At 37.1% G+C, this 17,525-nt stretch overlaps 1 protein-coding gene across 4 annotated transcripts in view; it reads right to left on the bottom strand.

Annotated features, from left to right (window-relative positions):
• NEO1 (neogenin 1) overlaps positions 1 to 17,525 on the bottom strand; it is a 239,684-nt gene that overhangs the window by 149,443 nt on the left and 72,716 nt on the right. For all 4 annotated transcript variants that reach the window (XM_065871044.1, XM_065871046.1, XM_065871047.1 and 1 more), the window contains exons 3-4: positions 14,671 to 14,946; positions 11,563 to 11,716 (exon numbers count right to left, since the gene is read on the bottom strand). In XM_065871044.1, the coding sequence (XP_065727116.1) occupies positions 11,563 to 11,716; positions 14,671 to 14,946 (430 nt within the window). The remainder of the gene's footprint in view (positions 1 to 11,562; positions 11,717 to 14,670; positions 14,947 to 17,525) is intronic.

Genomic DNA, 17,525 nt, shown 5'->3' with positions numbered 1-17,525 from the left:
AGGATGCTGATCATTACTAACCCAGCTCTACAGAATGTCTTAAGTCTATTTAAGGAAAATATGTATTTTTTATTTTTGTACAGGTAAAGTATTTTTAAAAAGGAATTTTGCTATATGTAACACTGAGATGTATTATATATTATTTGAAGTTATCCTTGGAAAGGAAAATAACTACCAGAAGAAAATCTCATTTCCTCTCCCTACTCCCTCCTTCCCTTTTTCTCTCCCTCAAACAGAATATTTAAAGAGAAAGCCAAATGATCCTATAACATCAAGGAAGAAATCACAAACCAACATTCTGATGAAATTTTTATAAAGTGAATAAGTTTAGTTAAATTTGGAGATTTTAGAGAATTACAATTTTATTTTTACTTTGAAGTTCTACATCTGACTTTCATAGGCAGATTTCTCTCTCAAATCTTAATATTGTTATATTTCCTGTCTGTAACTATGCTCAACAAAAAAGTTTTGATTACAATTTGGCTTTTCATATGGAATTCTTTTTTTTTTTTGCGGTATGCGGGCCTCTCCCGTTGAGGAGCACAGGCTCCAGACGCGCAGGCTCAGTGGCCATGGCTCACGGGCCTAGCCGCTCCGCGGCATGTGGGATCTTCCCGGACCAGGGCACGAACCCGTGTCCCCTGCATCAGCAGGCGGACTCTCAACCACTGCACCACCAGGGAAGCCCCATATGGAATTCTTGACAGCGAAAAAAGTCAGAGGAAACGATGACTATTCAGTCTGTGCCACACTTAATAATTCTCATTGTAAGTAAAGTGCTATCTTGGCCTAAGTTTCAGTACACTGTGGGTTTGGGTAGTCTTTCTAAATCTGATAGGCAAGACTAAGTTTCTGGACAAAGAAAGGAAAACCAGAATCAGATTTGGTGACTTCTCTAAGAAATACCCTGCAAGATCAAGACTAAACTTTATCAAGTGGTCTTCCAACGTGAACTATCTCAATTATACCCTCAAATTACAACTTTATGTGATAGAGAAGCAAGACAACATATAATGGAAGAAAGCAAGAATGACTGGGATAAAAGAAACAGAGATAAGACAGGGTTTGGGTTCCTCACAAAATAAATTTACAAAAATTAATATCCTATATATTACTCTTGGACAAAATCACAACTAAGTTCCATAAATGGAAAACAAGGTTCACAAAAGGGAAACAAGCACTACACACATGATACCCAGCTGAGAGGAACACAATTTGAAACACTAGCTGGTATGGTACTTTTGAAATTGAGGTACAGCAATTTATATCTAATACTTACACTAAAAAATATTCCTGATACTGCTATGCCTCATGTTTGCCATAACTGAGTACAAGTACAGGAGAAGTCAATCTTTCTTAATGGAGCTTATTTTACTTTCCTTAAAAGAAGGCTGGGAGGAAGAACGTCCACTAGCTTATCAGAATTCACTTAACTTGTTCACCTAACATATGGTGGCTTACAGTAAAATGGCAATCAAGCTTTTAAAGCTCTAAAATTCAAAAATGCAGGCAACAGAAACAATGAGTGAAAAAGCATTCATGGTCAACGGACCCAAACTGAGTGTTGCTGGACACAGGAGTGTATGTATATGTGTGTCTCTGAGTAGCCAGGGGTCAGTTGAGGAGAGCTTGGTGTGCTAAGGCAGGGGTCCCCAACCCCGGGCCGCGGACCGGGACCGGGCCGCACAGCAGGAGGTGAGGGGCGGGTAAGCAAGCGAAGCTTCATCTGCCGCTTCCCATCGCTGGCATTACCCCCTGAACCATCCCCTCCTTTGCTTGCATTACCCCTGAACCATCCCCCCACCCCGCCCTCTCTGGTCCGTGGAAAAATTTTTTTCCACGAAACCAGTCCCCTGGTGCCAAAAAGGTTGGGGACCGCTGTGCTAAGGAGACATTTCTTTAGCAAAAGGGAAAGGCTTTTGAGCAGATCAATAACAAGATCAGATTTAGTGAGGAAACAAGAGGAGTGAGGAGTGGGCAAAAGATTAGAAGTTGTGAAGTTAGTGTAATGGTTCAGAATTAAAGAGGATGAATTATGGCAGTAACAAGAGGGGTAAAGAGAAGGCATAAAGTAATGACCACTCTTAAGAAGCTGGATGATAAAGGAGAGGGATTTATCATTCATTTAACAATTCTTTATTGGTGTGCCTATATATGTCAGGTAGCAGCTGGGATACTGCAGTGAACAAAAACAAAATCAGTACTGTCATGCAACTGAGTGGGAAAGACAGACATAAAACATGGTAATTCTACAAAATGGTATACCAAAAGAACTTGCCAGGAAATTAGAAATAGACATTTCGCTGGAGAGAATGGAAAACAATAATATCGAGAGCACAAAAGGACTTCTTACACACCCTCTTCCTCTAAAACAGCAGGAAAGGAAGGGTAGGTGAAAGCTAACCTTACATGCTCTCATTTCTTTTTTCTTTAAACTTTTTATTTTGAACTGTAGATTCACATGCAGTACTAAGAAATAATACAAAGACATCTCATGTACCCTTTACCTAGTTTCCCTCAACAGTAATATCTAGTAAAACTACAACCAGGAGACTGACATTTCCACCACCACAAGGATCCCTCATATTGTCCTTTTACATACAGCCACACCCACTTCCCTCCCTCTACCACCTCCCTCATTAACCCCTGGCAATCACTAATCTGTTCTCCATTTCAATAATTTTGTCATTTCGAGAAGAATGTTACGTAAATAGTCATACAATATGTAACCTCTGGGGATTGGCTTTTTTCACTCAGTATAATTCTCTGGAGATTCATCCAGATTGTTGCAATTATCATTCCTTTTATTGCTTAAGAGTAATTCCATAGTATGGATAGACATCGTTTGTTTAACCATTCACTCAATGAAGGACATCTGGGTTGTTTCTAGTTTGGGGCTATTATGAATAAAGCTGCTATATACATACATGTATAGGTTTCTGTGTGAACATAAGTTCATTTATACGGGATAAATGCCCAAGAATGTAAAATGTTAGGTCATATGGCAGTTGCAACATATTTTTTTCAGAAACTGTCAAACAGTTTTTCAGAGTGGCTGTACCATTTCACATTCCTACCAGCAATGTCAGAGTGATCCCGTTTCTCCACATATTTGACAGCATTTGGTATTGTCACTTTAAAAAAATTTTAGGTATTCTGATAGGTATGTAGTGATATCTTGTGGTCTTAATTTGCAGTTCCTTAATAGCTAATGATGTTAAACAACTTTTCTTGTACTTATTTGCCATCTGTACATCTTCTTTGGTGAACCACCTATCCATACCTTCTGCCCATGTTCTAGTTAAATTACATACTTTTTTTTAATACTGAGTTTTGAGATATCTTTACACATTTTAGATAATATTCCTTTGTTAGAGATGTGGTTTGCAAATATCTTCTCCACTCTGTAGCTTATCTTTTCATCCTCTTAACAGGGTCTTTCACAGAGCAAAACATTTTAATTTTGATGAAATCCAGTTTCAATTTTTCCTTTTATAGATTGTGCTTTTGGTGTAAAATCTAAAAACTCTTTGCCTAGGCCTTGATCCTGATTTTCTCTTATGTTTCTTTTCTAAAATTTCATGTTGCATATTTTACATTTAGGTCCATGATCTATTCTGAGTTAATTTTTTACATAACGTATGAGACTCAGCTTGAAGTTCAGGTTTTTGTCTATGGATGGGTGTCCAGTTATTCCAGTAGCATTTGTTGAAAAGGCTACTTTTCCTCCACTGAATTGCTTTTGGATCTTTGTCAAAAATTAGTTGGGAATTTTTGTATGGATCTATATCTGGATTCTCTATTTTATCCCACTGATATATCGGTCTATCTTTCCATCAACACCATATAGTCTTTTTTATTGTAGATACATAGTAAGTCTTAAAATCAAATAGACTGATTCTTCCCACTTTAAAAAAAAACTGTTTTAACTACTCTAGCTCCTTTGCTTTTCCATATAAATTTTAGAATAATTTTATCTATATTTACAAAAAATCTTATTGGGATTTTGACAAGAATTGAATTAACCTGTATATAAATTTGAAGAGAACTGACGTTTTTACTATGCTGAGTCTTCTAATCCATGGACATGGTATGTCTCTCCATTTATTTAGCTCTTCTTTGATTTCTTTCATTAGCATTTTATAGTTTTTAGTATGCAAATTTAACAAGTTTTGTTAATTTACACTTAAGATGTGAGTGACTGCAAATGCTACTGTATTTGCAATTTGTGTTCACATGTTCATTGCTAGAATACAGAAATACAACTGATTTTTATGTTTATCTTGTATCTTGTGACATTATTGAACTCACTTCTTAGTTGTAAGTTTTGTGGATTCCTTAGGATTTTCTACATAGACATATGTGCATATAGGGACTGTTATATGCCTTCCTTTCTGATCTATATACCTTTTTTTGTCTTATTGAACTGGCTAGAACTTCTAGCACTGTGATGGTGAACTTCCTTAACTGGTTCCTCATCTTGATGGGGAAATACTGTTGTTTGCCATTAAGTATAATGTTAGTTGTAGGTTTCTGTGGATGCTCTGAAGTTATTTTTCTAAGGGTTTTTTTTTTAACATAATGAATGGGTGTTGAATTTTGTCAGCAGCTTTTTCTCCACTGATTAATCTGATCAGGTTTAGGTTTTTCCTTTTTTTCTTTAATTCTGGTGGATTGTACTGATTAATTCGGGGACACTAAGTCAGCCTTGCATCCCTGGAACAAACCACACTTACAGAACATATAACTTTTTATTTATTGCTGAATTCTATTTGCTAATATTTTGTTAAGAATTTTTATGTTCATATTCATGGGGGATACTAGTCTGTTGTGTTCCCTTTTTGTACTATCTTTCTCTGGTTTTGTTAACAGGGTAATAATAGCTTCAATTCCTTCTCTTCTATTTTCTGGAAAGATTGTGTAGAATTGGTTTTAATTCTTTAACACTGGTAGAATTCTCCAATAAAACTATATGGACTTGCAGACTTTTGGGGGGGCTTAAAATTACAAATTTAATCTACTTAAGAGTAAGAGGGTTACTCAATTTATCTATTTCACATTGGGTTAGATGTGGTAGTTTGTGTTTTAGAGGATATGGTTTGTCTAAGTCATCAAACTTACGTGATGTATAGTTGTGTATAGTATTCCCTTATTATCCTTTTGATGTTTGCGAGGGTCTGTAGTGGCATTCCTGGTTCAGTCCTAATACCGATCATTTGTGTCTTCTCCCTTTTTTTTCCGGTTCACTGATTCTTTCCTCTGTCCCATCAGTCTCTTGCTGAGCTCATCTATTGAGTTTTTCTTTATTTTGGTTATTGTCTTTGTTCAAAATTTTCCATTTAGTTCTCCTTTAAGTCTTCTCTTTCTTTTTGAAGAGACTTTCTATTTATCTGCTGAGATACTCTATTTTTCCATTTGTTTCATGTGTGTTCATAATTCCCTGTTGAAGCATTTTAATGATGACTGTTAAAAATCTTTTTAAAATATATCTTTATTGGAGTATAAATGCTTTACAATGTTGTATTAGTGTCTGTTGTACAACAAAGTGAATCAGCTATATGTATACATATATCCCCATAACCCCCTCCCTTGAGCCTCCCTCCCACCCTCCCTATCACACCCCTCTAGATCATCACAAAGCATCAAGCTGATCTCCCTGTGCTGTGCAGCTGCTTCCCACTAGCCATCCATTTCACATTTGATAGTGTATATATGTCAATGCTACTCTCTCAGTTCATCCCAGCTTCCCCCCTGCCCCCCCATCCCAGGTCCTCAAGTCCGTTTCTACATCTGCATCTTTATTCCTGCCCTGCAACTAGGTTCATCAATACCGTTTTTTTAGATTCCATATATGTGCGTTAGCATACAGTATTTGGTTTTATCTTTCTGACTTACTTCACTCTGTATGACAGACTCTAGGTCCATCCACCTCATTACAAATAATTCAATTTCGTTCCTTTTTATGGCTGAGTAATATTCCATTGTATATATGTTCCACATCATCTTTATCCATTCATCTGTCGATGGACATGCTTCCATGTCCTGGCTATTGTAAGCAGTGCTGCAATGAACACTGTGGTACATGTAATTCTTTGAATTATGGTATATGCCCAGTAGTGGGATCGCTCGGTCATATGGTAGTTCTATTTTTAGTTTTTTAAGGAACCTCCATACTGTTCTCCATAGTGGCTGTATCAATTTATATTCCCACCAATAGTGCAAGAGGGTTCCCTTTTCTCTGCACCCTATCCAGCGTTTACTGTTTGCAGATTTTTTGATGATGGCCATTCTGACCGGTGTGAGGTGATACCTCATTGTAGTTTTGATTTGCATTTCTCTAATGATTATTGATGTTTAGCATCTTTTCATGTGTTTATTGGCAACCTGTATGTCTACTTTGGAGAAATGTTTATTTAGGTCTTCTGCCCATTTTTGGATTGGGTTGTTTCTGCGATACTGAGCTGCATGAGCTGCTTGTACGTTTTGGAGATTAATCCTTTGTTGTTTCATTTGCAATATCTTCTCCCATTCTGAGGGTTGTCTTTTTGTCTTGTTTATGGTTTCCTTTGCTGTGCAAAAGCTTTTAAATTTTATTAAGTCCCATTTGTTTTTGTTTCTATTTCCGTTACTCTAGGAAGTGGGTCAAAAAAGATCTTGCTGTGGTTTATGTCAAAGAGAGTTCTGTCTACAATTTCCTCTAAGAGTTTGATAGTGTCTGGCCATACATTTCAGTCTTTAATCCATTTTGAGTTTATTTTTGTGTATGGTGTTAGGAAGTGTTCTAATTTCATTCTCTTACATGTAGCTGTCCAGTTTTCCCAGCACCACTTATGGAAGAGGCTGCCATTTCTCTATTGTATATTCTTGCCTCCTTTGTCAAAGATAAGGTGACCATATGTGTGTGGGTTTGTCTCTGGGTTTTCGATCTTGTTCCACTGATCTATATTTCTGTTTTTGTGCCAGTACCATACTGTCTTGATTACTGTAGCTTTGTAGTACAGTCTGAAGTCAGGGAGTCCGATTCCTCCAGCTCCATTTTTCTTTCTCAACATTGCTTTGGCTATCCGTGGTCTTTTGTGTTTCCATACGAATTGTAAAATTTTTTGTTCTAGTTCTGTGAAAAATGCCATCAGTAATTTGATAGGGATTGCAATGAATCTGTAGATTGCTTTGGGTAGTATAGTCATTTTCACAATGTTGATTCTTCCAATCCAAGAACATGGTATATCTTTCCATCTCTTTGTATCATCTTTGATTTCTTTCATCAGTGTCTTATAGTTTTCTGCATACAGGTCTTTTGCCTCCTCTAAGATCAGGAACAATACAAGGGTGCCCACTCTCACCACTATTATTCGACATAGTTTTGGAAGTTTTAGCCACAGCAATCAGAGAAGAAAAAGAGATAAAAGAAATCCAAATTGGAAAAGAAGTAAGACTGTCAGTGTTTGCAGATGACATGATACTATACATAGAAAATCCTAAAGATGCCACCAGAAAACTACTAGAGCTAATCAATGAATGTAGCAGGATACAAAATTAATGCACAGAAATCTCTTGCATTCCTATACACTAACAATGAAAAATCAGAAAGAGAAATTAAGGAAACACTCCCATTTATCACTGCAACAAAAAGAATAATATACCTAGGAATAAGCCTACCCTAAGGGTGCTTTAAAAATCTCTGTCAGGTAATTCAAAGACCTGTCATCTCAGTGTTGGCATCAATTGACTGTCTTTTCTCTTTTGAGATTTTCCTTGTTCTTGGTATGAATGGGTGATTTTCAACTGAAATCTGGATATTTGGGGCATCATATTATAAGACTCTGGATCTTACTAAACCTTTTGTTTTCAGCTGGCTTCTTCTGACACCCAGAGGAAAGGGGAGGTGCCACCTCATTATGTCAGGTGGAGGTAGAAGTCCAGGTTCTACACTCAGTCTCCACTGATACCTGAGGGTGAAGTAGGGACTCCTCTTTACCCCTTAGCAGGGTTGGGAGTTCTGGCTCCTCACCAGGCTTCCACTGATACTGCCCCCCTGGCTGGGTGCAGTAACAGTAACTCATTACTGTTCCCCACATGGCATCCAATGATACCATGAAGAGAGGGTGTCAATGCTACATGGTGCTGAAAGTCCTGACTCTCCACAGGCCTCCTCTGATACCACTCCAGTGGAAAAGGGAAGTTGGGAAGGAGTGTCTCTTATTGCCAGGTGGGATAAAAGTCCAGGCTCCCCGTGTGTCTCCACTGATACAGCAGGGGTGGGGGCCTCAATACTTCCCAGTGGGGATGAAAATCTTGGCTCTCTACTTAGCCTCTGACACCATATAGCAGGGAGGATGGGAGACCTCATTACAACCTGGTGAGGGTGGAAGTCTAGGCCTCCCACTTGGCCTTTGCTGGCATGGGAGAGGATGGGGCCACAGTTTCTTATGTGGTGTATGGCTGGAGTAGGAGTGATTATAGTCTTAAGTTTTTATCTTGCCAGGCTGCCTCTTTCCTGGTCTTTTGGCTAGAGAGAGCACACTTTTGGTAGAGCTTTTCTTTTTATGCCTAGTGGTGTTTCCAAGTTATCAGCTTCTTCAGCGCAAGCTGGGACATATGAGGCAAAAACAAAAACCAGGGAACACACCATCATGGTGGTCCTTCGGTCTAAAAGCCCCTAGCCAGTCAATCTTCCTCTCTCCATCTTTCAGAGTCTTCTTATGTTTGTTTTACATATAATGGCTAGAGTTTTTAGTTGTAATTAGCAGGAAGAATACAGAAAAATACTACTCAATCTTCCCAGAAATGGAAGTCCTCTACTTGTTTTTTAAATACTCTAATTTTTCTACTATTGTCAATTGTAATAACATTAAGCATCTTTATAACTATAACCTGTTCTTTTGCAGCTGGGTTCTAATCTATCATTCCACTAAAACATAACATTATTTAATTACTAAATTACATTTTGCTGTCAGTCACCTTGCACTTTGGCATCTGTATTTTCTAAATTCTCCCCCTTTCAAACAAAACTACTCAATGAATGGGATACATTTCCACCACCACCTCCACTTCAATACCTATGTTTGGTTTGAATCGGAACAAATCTGATCAAAAGATTAAGTAAATATATCAATTCTTAAGACATTTATAAAAGCCATGGAAATGTTTTAAAATATTCATTTTCAAAGAGGTCTTAAAATTAACGATAGAGAAGGATGTCCAATAATTTAAGATTTTTTTTTTACTAGACCCAGCCCAGTTACTACCTGGATTTCTAGCCACTTTTTTCTTTCCATTTCTAAATTTCTTTCTAATTTGAAGTCTAAACAATTTATTAACTAAGGTCCATCTATATATCTCATAAGGCCCTGGGAGAAACAGAGATATTTTGAGTAATTACCTGCATCTAACCTGAAGCACTCTTGTGTTCCATTCATCTACTTACATTTTCCTATACTACATTCAGATATTCAACCAAAATATATTGGTCACCACTATCCTTACCCAATTATATGCCAAGCACTGTGCTAGGGTCTGGAAACATCAATGTGAACAACACCAACACTGTCCTGCTCTTATATTCTTCTGAAGCTTCCTGAGACAGTGATATATCAAAGCAATGCTTCTCAGACTTTTCTACCATATAACGCAAGTATTCAGAAGCCTACAGAACTCAAGGTTGGAAACAGTCTACTCAATCTTATGTCTCCTATTTATCCTTAAAATTCAAAGTAATATTACTAGGAAATTACTAAATTTGCCTTAATTTTCTTCATAGCACTTATCGTAAACTAAAATTTCATATGTTCATATGATTATTGCCTGACTCTTCAGCACTGGAATACAAGCTCCGTGAGAGCAAAAACCTCTATTTGGTTCACTACTCTATTCCCTGCTAGAATAGGGCCTAACGTAATCAGCATTCAATAAATATTTGTTGAATAATTACTGTAGAAACAAATAAGAATCACAGAAATTCTCACTTTTATTTCTTACTTAAGAAATCAAACTCTTATATCATTATTTATCTTCAGAATGTACTTCTATGATTATGAAATATAAAAGTTTTAAAAATAACCTAGCTCAGCTTTCCCATTCCTGATACTTTGTTCTAACATGCAGCCAATTAAAATTTCTACTCTAAGAGCTTGAAATTTGTATCCCCTATTTTAAGGTTCCTTATGTTTCAGGTAGTGTAAGTTCAAAATAATTCCTTTGAAGTCTTAGAAATTCTTTGCATAATATTTAGCTGGGAAAAAGAGTGGGGAAAAAAGGAAGTAAAATACAGGCAGAAGTTGGTGCCTGCATGGGTGTTCAGCAAGAAATCAGATGATACTAAAGATGATACTATCAGTTTTGCTAATGGAACATGCGAGGAACAATCTGATTGTATTCTAGCATCCCCACTGATCAGTAAAGGTTGATCACCAAGCTGACTAGTCAGATATCCCTTTCCATGTCTTGTTTACTGAACGACACAAATTAAGATTATCTGCTTACTCTGAATTACTCAACTGCGAAGCTCTATACTTGCTCTGTCCAAATCAATAGCGACTAGCCACATGTGACTACTGACACTTGAAATGTGGCCAGACTGACTCAGGAACAGAATTTTAATTTTATTTAATTTTTATTTAAATGTAAAAGTTGAAGCAGCATGAAACACAAACTTCACTGTTTTGGTAGAACTAAATTTCCCTTTCACCTGTACACTGCATAAATTAGTATATTTAGTAGTGTGTGTATACTAGAAATTTTAATATTATATATGTGGTTTACATCACACTTCTATTGGAAAGCACTGCTCTAGGACATTGCTTCTCAACTGGGGACAATTTTGTTCCCCAAGAGACATCTGGCAATATCTAGAAACATTTTTGGTTGTCACAGCTTGGGAGTGCTATTGCATCTCATGGGCAAAGGCCAGGGATGTTACTAAACATCCTACAATGCACAAAATGACTTTGTTTTGTAAACAAAACATACCTAACTACCACCACCACCACCACCTCAGTTCTCTTACCAAAATACAACTGAGAAAAGTATCCATTACCTAAGGAAGTAAGGAGGGGGGTTGGGAGAGATGACAGGTGGCTGATGTCAACAGAAAAGGCTGGTGTGTAAAATGAAAAATTTGTGATCATTCAAGGAAGCTGGTATGATTTTAAAAGGCAAAAACAAAAGAATGAGGAATACATTTTCTTTTATTGTTTAAGTAAAGGAAAAAACTACTATCGACAAAATGCACATGAGAGTAAGTGAGACGTCTCAGGTAGTCAGGATCAGAAACTCTTGCAACAATTTAGGGAAGGAGGTCCTAAGGCCTGAATTTAAGTGTACTGCAGCTCAGAAAAAAACAATGGAATAATTATCCCTTAATATCTTAAAAGCATTTTTTTCTTTAAACATCCTAATCATATACAGCAATATAAACATATTTCAAGAATGATAAATGAGCATCATGATATAGTTAAATAAAAATGAAAGATATAATCGTTTTAAAATTAATCAAGAGTCCCAAATAAGATCAGACCAAGTCTCACACTAAGGCTGAAAAGGCTTTTAGGCAGACATTTTTACCTTTCTGTGTCAAGCGCTTCCTCATTTTTCATCCATCTAATGGTTGGAGTAGGAAGTCCTGAAGCAACACATGGTAACACTGCACTCTGACCAATGACTCTGACTAAGGAAGAAGGTTGTTTCAAAAATACCAAGTTTGATGTAACCTCAGGATCTAAAAAAAAAAAATTAAACAAAAGACAATAATTAAGAAAGCACTTTACCACTTTAATGATAAAGAATGGCAAATTCCTATTCAGTCTGTGTGGCTTTATACAACAAAATAGTTTAAGCAAAAGTGACAAGAAAATTCCATTTAAATTAGCAAACATTTCTTAATAATTTCCATGTGCAAAACTTTGTGCTAGGCTCTCTGGGGGCCTTAAAGATGTATAAGTTATAGCTCCTGCTTTCAATGTGCTTACTGGTCATCTCAGTGAGATCTGACATGAATCCCCTTCATTTTAAAAGGTAACATAAAGTAAATGCTTCATGAGTGGTACAAACAGAAAAAAGACTGATCAAGCTCAGGACCCTTAGCAGTATCCTCCCCACTCACAGGGATACCATAGGTGGTTTCTTTTCCTTCCCTACACCTGTGTGTTACTTCTGAAAATCTTTGATCTTCATCGCTTTGACTTTCTCACTTAGACTGTCAAACCTTTGATTTTATAATGGTGCAACTAACAGGCTACCACTATACGTGTATTCACTTCATACAGCTGCCCTCTTATGAGTATATGAAAAGGCCATACTCGTGGGGTAGAAGATAGGGTTCTCTACTAGATGGGGGTGCTATTTCTAATGTTAAGTTTTGAGAAAAAAGACTGTTCTCGGGCAAAGAGATGTGACTCTTATCCCCATACTCTTAGAAAAAGATGTTCTATAGCCATGGTAACAACCACCAGAGCTGGCCTTAAAGTTATGTAACCAATCGATGACAGTTCTGTAGCTATGGTAACAAGTAAACACTGTCTAATAGTTCAGTACAACTCGCTTCAGTGAACATGCCTTTGAAAGCCAACCAATGAGTTTAACCAATGCCTTTAAAAGTCAGCCATTCAGTGGTGGAATCCCTTGCTTCTAAGGCTGACACTGCTCTCATCTCTGTAACCAACCATAAAACATGCTTCTATTACTGACATCAACCCATCCCAGCCTCCTAACCAACACACCAAGAACAATGTCTTCCCAAAAATTTTATAGGAGATTAGCAGTTTGCATTATTCAAGACGACTATGCTTTACAAGCATAGCTCTCCGTTAAGTAAACAAAACATTCTGTACTTTTTGTTTCAGATATTTCATGGTGGCTCATCCTTTTGACACCAAGAATCTTATTTACTTGAATCTGGTTTTAGGATTTGCCTGACTGCTACCACAGATTTAGAGAAAAAAATATGACCTCTCTGCTATCAAATATGCCCTCTGTCACATAAAAGCAAGTCAGGAAGTAGGCAGGAAGACATCGCTATATAGCAATAGTTCTCTTTCACCTTGAACTATTTACCTAGAATTAATCAAATTTTGATCAAAACAAACAAATCTGAACAAATATTTATTGGCTTCTATGTGCCAGTTACCATTCTTGGCAGCAGATAAAATTCCCTGCCCTAGTTGAGCTTACATACTAATAAGGGGAGAGAGACAACAAATAAAAGACATGGTATGTCAGCTGGTGATACGTTCTCAAGTAAAATGAAGGGGGAAGGAGAAAGCGCTGGGGCACAAATGGAAAACTGTTGTTTTAAACAGTGGTCAAAGAAAGCTTCACTGATAAAGTGATATTTGAGCAGAGAGATAAGACAGTGAGTCAGGCAGAGATATCTGAGGGAAGAGGATTCCAGGCAGAGAAAATGGCAAGTATAAAGACCCTAAAGCAAGAGCATGTTTGGAGTGTTCTAAAAACATAAGGTGGCAACAATCACAGAGTGAGGGAGAGAAGGGTATGAGATGTAAGAAGAGAGATGGGGGAGGGAGGTGGCATTAAGGTTATACAAAACCTTACAGGCCAAGGACTTTTAACATTTGCTCTGAGATGGGAAACCATTAGGAGGTTTTACGCAAAGATGTGACATGATCTAATAAACATCTTAAAAGATAACTGTGGCTGCTGAGCTGAGAATACACTGGGATAGGAATGATACGAGCAAGAACGACGATGACAAAGGAAGAAACTGCATTTTAAAAAATCAGTTCAAGGCCCATTAGGAATACTCTCAAGAGTGGCTGCTCATAACATTGGATAACATTGGCCTCCCTTTGCAAGCCAATCCATAGGCTAAAAACATGCCTACAAAATGGTTATATATAAAAACTGTCCAAACAATGTAGGGATGGTCCAACTCAGATTTGAAATGAGAAATATGGAAAGAATAAGGCATGTAGCAGTGGGAACAGAAGCTGAAAGGTCATGAAACACCAAGAGGGTAGAGGGACTATGATGAGCCACAAGTGAGAGGACATCACGAGAAAGCAGAAGTTACAGAGCTGAGAAAAGATGCACAAAACAGATTATGAGGAAAGCCAGTAAGGGCAGAAAGAATGAGAACCCACAAAGAGAAGGAAAGACAGAAAGAGGAGCATTCATTAAAATGGGGGAGCATCACAAAGATCCAAGAACTCTTGCTCACCAGTGTCTCTAGAGATGCTGTACTAACAGTTACTATTCTGCCCATCCCTTATATGAACCAGCCTGAGTGAGTCTCTGATTCTGACAAGTAAAAAGACTTAACTATAAAAACAACCCTATTACAGGGAAGTAAGAGAACTATAAAGACAACCTTATTACAGGGAGGTAAGAGAACTATAAAAAGTATGCTGTTGGGGGAGAGAGCAGAAGATAGAGGTTTGACAAAAGACACAGAGCTAATGTTTCTTTGGCCACGAAAAACACCACAGATACTGAACATACTTTACTGCTTGGTAAATTCTTACTGACCAACACATTTGCTAAAAATCTGTCTGGTATGTTTTCTTCTTTTGTCTTCCTGTAAGAAACTGAAACTCTTTATGCTGACATTAATATCTCACTCCACACCTGTAACAGTGTTTATTAAAAAAATTCTAACAGAACAATTTTTATCCATTAATAAACATAAAACCGTCAGTGCTGATAATAAACTAATACCTGGAAAAACTTTTAATTCAACTTCATCACTATACTTTGGTGGCCCACCACTTTCAACTATGCAGCGATAGAGTCCCCCATCTCCTTCAGTTGCGTTGCTGATAACTAGTGTTCCACTTGGAAGTTTGGTAAGTCTATCATCCAGAAGAAGAGGCTGTCTGTTCTGTTCCCACCTCACAAATGGGACCAAATCTGCATTAACTTCACAATTCAGAATTGCACTGTTCCCAACATAAACCGAAGAAGGTTCTGGTTGGCTGGAAAATCTTGGAAGACCTAGACAATAAAGAAAACGAGAAAATAAAAAGTAGTTAAATATTACTTTAAAATGTAGTCATAGGAACCAGGAGCAAGTCAGCCTGTGTGGCCACATGTGTAGTGGAACCAGGGTCAAGAAGGTCCATGGGTCAGGATATTGGCTACATACAGGGATACAGATCAAGTAAATAAATGTACTAGGAATAACTGAAGTCAGATTCCTCACAGTTGAAGAAGCAAGGTACAAATATTAAAAGCAGAAGGGTAGAATAAATCCCATGGTATTGCACTAGAACAGAGGTATCAGTGTAAACTTAACAGTTTTATAAAACTATAGATGTATATAGATAGATGTATATCTGGATATAAATGTATATGCTTACGCATATATATATACATTTCATATATATGAAATATATATACATTTCATATACAGTTATTACAGATACACACACACACGCATACTAACTGTCCAGAGAGCCCAGAATCAATGTCACTTCAGTAGCAATGTGTACATACGGTGACCTAATCATGATTTCTAAATACTATTCTCCACATGCAGCTTGGAGAAATGGCTGATTCTAGGACTGGAGTAGGGAAAGAACAATATGAGTCTGGAAAATCTTGTGAGAGAAAGTAAGGAAGTATCTAAAGGATAACAGGGACATATCAAAAGGACACAGAAGTCAGATCAAAAGGAGTTTTCTCTGGCTAGATCTGGGATAATGAACATTAATGCAGGAAGAATCAAGAATGGATGCTAAAACTAGTAAGTGAAAGTTGGATGAAGGATAGGATATTTATGGAGTATCAAATTACTTCTTCCCAAAATACTTATTACTAATTAATAAAAGTACAAAATATTTATTAACTTTAGAGTAGAGAAACATAGTACTGACAATCTTAACCAAGTAATAAAAGTTAACATCACCAGTAATGGAACAAAACACCACATGCTTCCTGGTATGATGCACTAATAATACAGCATCACTTCTGTGATATTTCTCCCCAAAATGCAAAATCTGAATCTATTCATGGAGGAAAATTAGAAAATCTGAAATGAGACAAGGATAAACTGAAGAATGGTTTGAGATCGTAAGAATCTAAGGAGAGAACTACTAAGTAAAACTTGTAACCCTGGACCAGAAAGGAAGGGGGATGATGGGGCAAAGTTTCTGCTTTTGTTTTTTTCTGCTACTAAGAACATTATTGAGACAACCAATGAAATATGAATTGTATCTATGGATTAAATGATAGTATTTTATTAAGGTTAATTTCCTAATATTGATGGATGTTTACTTAGGAAGAGGTCCTTGTTTTTAGGAAATACACACAGAAGTATTTAGGTTGGGGTAACATATGCAACTTACTCTTAATGGTTAAGAAAAAATTTTATGTGGGTATGTGCATATTAGGTGATAAGCAGATGTGGTAAAACGTTAACAATCGGGTAATCTGATTGAAGAATATATGAGATTTCTTGGTTTCATTCTTATGACAATTCCACAAATTTAAAATTATTTCAAAATAGAATATTAACCAAAAAAATGTAGTCATAAATACTTTGTAGACGCCACAGAACGTAATGGTTAAGAGCAGATATACAAGGATCAACTGCTCCACATCCTCATTTGGTACTGGCATACTTTTTGACTTTTAGCCACTCTAACAGGTGTGAAATGGTACCCCATTGTGGTTTTAATTTGCATTTTCCTAATGATTAATGATTTTGAGCATCTTTACATGTGATATCAGCTATACCTACATTTTCTTATTAAATGTCTGTTCAAGTCTTTTGCCCATTAAAAAATAGGGTTGGGGCTTCCCTGGTGGTGCAGTGATTGAGAGTCCGCCTGCCAATGCAGGGGACACGGGTTCGTGACCCCGGTCCGGGAAGATCCCACATGCCGTGGAGTGGCTGGGCCCGTGAGCCATGGCCGCTGAGCCTGTGCGTCCGGAGCCTGTGATCCGCAACAGGAGAGGCCATAACAGTGAGAGGCCCGCGTACCGCAAAAAAAAAAAAAAAAAAAAAATAGGGTTGTTTTTCTTTTTATTGTTGGTTTGTAGTAGTTATTAAAAATATATTGCAGCCATGAGTTCTTTTTTAAGCATATACTGTGAATATTTTCCCTAATCTGTGGGCTGACTATTCATTTCTAAAGGTGCCTTAGATGAGCAGAACTTCTTCTTATAATAAAACCTAAATTATCTTTTTTTCTTAAAAAAAAAAAGAGCAGATATACAGAAAAAACTAGTGGTTAACGTGGGGGAAAGTGGGGTGGGGACACATGGGAGGGGGAGTGGAAGGTACAAACTATTGGGTATAAGATAGGCTCGATGATGTATTGCACAGCATGAAGAATATAGCCAATAATTTTATAGTGACTGTAAATGGCAAGTAACCTTTAAAAATTGTATAAAAATTAAAAAAAATTTTTAAGTGACTCTGATATGCTCAGAACACAACAAAATGTTTCTTCAAAGACTAGCAAACATTAAATAATGAGAAACAAAATTCCAGGTTTTCTAGTTCTATGATAGTCAATTAGTCTATATGGAAATGACACACAGGTTGTGTAGCTCTGCTACAAATTTTT

Source organism: Phocoena phocoena, chromosome 2 (assembly GCF_963924675.1).
Source record: "Phocoena phocoena chromosome 2, mPhoPho1.1, whole genome shotgun sequence".
In the NCBI taxonomy this organism is placed as follows: Eukaryota; Metazoa; Chordata; class Mammalia; order Artiodactyla; family Phocoenidae; genus Phocoena; species Phocoena phocoena.
This window is presented reverse-complemented; position numbering and strand designations above follow the sequence as displayed.